Raw genomic sequence first — 2,162 nt, forward strand, 5'->3', positions numbered from 1 at the left:
AGACAGAGACAGAGATGATTGCCTACTAATAGGAAATTAAAGATCCAACTGATATATGGAATCTCTTCTACAGATTTCATCCTGTCTATATCTATACCTACACCACCAAAAATACTTGTGATATTACTTGAGGACCACAATAAAGCAATAACTTTAAATTATATGGAAAACTGTTTTATTTGTTAAAGTGAAATTATATGTACAATGATGCCTGTTACAATGGAATGAACTCTTACTATATACCATTAAAGACTGGCAAAGTCTTACCTGGAGGAATATGCATCTTAAAGAGCAGCTTAAGCTTCTCAGTAAAACTTCCATTGTACATTATATCTGTTCAATAAAATTCAGTTAGAAAACTCAGGTAACTAAACATTAAATAAACATTCAACCAATTCCACCCAAAGTGACTAAGATACAGACAATAGACAGGAATTAGGATCTAAAACACAGTCAGCTCTGTCCCCCCACCCCGCCCCCAGCCCTGTCTCTCTCTCTCTCATTAGTTTTTCAAAATAAGGTTTCTCTGTGTAACAGCCCTAGCCATTCTGGAACTCTCTCTGTAGACCAGGCTGGCCTTGAACTGCCCCTGCCTTCCTAGTGCTGGGATTAAAGGCATGCACCACCACCACCAGGCAACATGGTGCTTCTTAAGCTAACAATTAACTACTCAGTCAGTAACATTTTCACTTTCAAGCACATAACCGAAACACTCCACCAGGGGAATAGCATGCTCTATTCACAAGCGCCTTTCTCCCAACCTCATATTTCCCTTTTCTTTTGGAATGGGGCTTTATGATTCATTTGAGGAGAGAAATGCTCTACAAGATAATGAGTGAAAAGAAATCATTGCTGGGGCGGTATGAAAAACAAAGGAACAAAACCTATGACTTATCGACTATAGGTACAACTCATTTGTTTAGTATTTCTGTATCACTTATCTAGGCTATGTGGTTAGATTTTTACCCAGGGGGAAAATCCTTCTGTTGTATCTATCTATCTGGTGTGGAAAAATCCTAGACATTCTCTTCCTTCCTGTTAAACCATTAAAACACCCACATCTAACGGCTTGTTTCTTTGAGAGGGCTGGGCAAAAAAGAAATCAATATATGGGCCTGGAGAGATAGCTCAGTGGTTAAAAACACTAGATGTTCTTCCAGAGGTCCTGAGTTCAATTCCCAGCATCCATGTGCCAGCTCACAACCATCTGTAACTCTAGTTCCAGGTGATTCAACACCCTCATACAGACATAAATGTAGGAAAAACATCGATGCACATAAAGTAAAAATAAATTATTAAAAGAGATCAAGATGCCCACCCAGGGACACGCACGCTTGAATGTCCCCAATTACAGAGAAACCCTGTCTCGAAAAACCAAAAAAAAAAAAAAAAAAGAGATCAAGATGCATAGGTTTAACAGCAAGCACATTTTAAAAAGGCTCATAATTACTAAACCTGAAGACAATGTAATCCAAAATTGGCCTAAACTAGCAGTAATAGGCAGCAAGATAAAATATTTTGGGGTGGTAGGGAATATTTTGGGGGCATAGAGAACATAGTTATGTTTTGCTTTAGAAAGTTGAAGGGCATCAGCCTACCAATTGCAGAGGAGAATTCTTTGAAGTTTATAAGACAATCAGAATTTTCATCCAACAATCTGAATGTCCATAAAGCTAGTGAGTCTCTGTTTGCAGAATGAGCCCAGGGACTCAACAAGTGATACAGCACTCTGAACTGCTGGCAGTCAATCTGATACTGTTCCAAATATGACAGGCTGGGGTCATGATGCTTCAATCCTGGACAACTCGAATACCAATAACAAGATATAAACAGCTCTTTCTACAAAAAAAAAAATGGAAAAGGAGAGTCATTAAATCAGAAAAAGTCAAAGAATTTTTCTAAATATGTCTCTTAAAACATAAAAATGTTTAAGAGCAATGGAGATAAAATTCTGCTAAAAGATTAATTTTCGTTAAAAAGGAACAACATACCTTAAAAATGACATAAAGTTCATCCAATTCCTGAAGATTCATCTTCACATCTTGTGATACAACACGCAACTTTAAAAAGATCAAAAGCAACTTAGACTCAGCATTTCCTTTTAAAAAGCCTTTGGGGGGCTGGAGAGATGGCTCAGTGGTTAAGAGCATTGCCTGCTCTTC

At 37.7% G+C, this 2,162-nt stretch overlaps 1 protein-coding gene across 1 annotated transcript in view; it reads right to left on the reverse strand.

Moving 5' to 3' along the window:
- The window catches only part of Tbc1d8b (TBC1 domain family member 8B), a 76,323-nt gene that overhangs the window by 10,630 nt on the left and 63,531 nt on the right, over window positions 1-2,162 (reverse strand). The window contains exons 15-17 of the mRNA XM_005367365.3: window positions 1,992-2,060; window positions 1,599-1,839; window positions 268-333 (exon numbers count right to left, since the gene is read on the reverse strand). Coding sequence (XP_005367422.1) covers window positions 268-333; window positions 1,599-1,839; window positions 1,992-2,060 — 376 coding nt within the window. The remainder of the gene's footprint in view (window positions 1-267; window positions 334-1,598; window positions 1,840-1,991; window positions 2,061-2,162) is intronic.

This window comes from Microtus ochrogaster, unplaced genomic scaffold (genome assembly GCF_000317375.1).
Source record: "Microtus ochrogaster isolate Prairie Vole_2 unplaced genomic scaffold, MicOch1.0 UNK17, whole genome shotgun sequence".
Lineage (NCBI taxonomy): Eukaryota > Metazoa > Chordata > Mammalia > Rodentia > Cricetidae > Microtus > Microtus ochrogaster.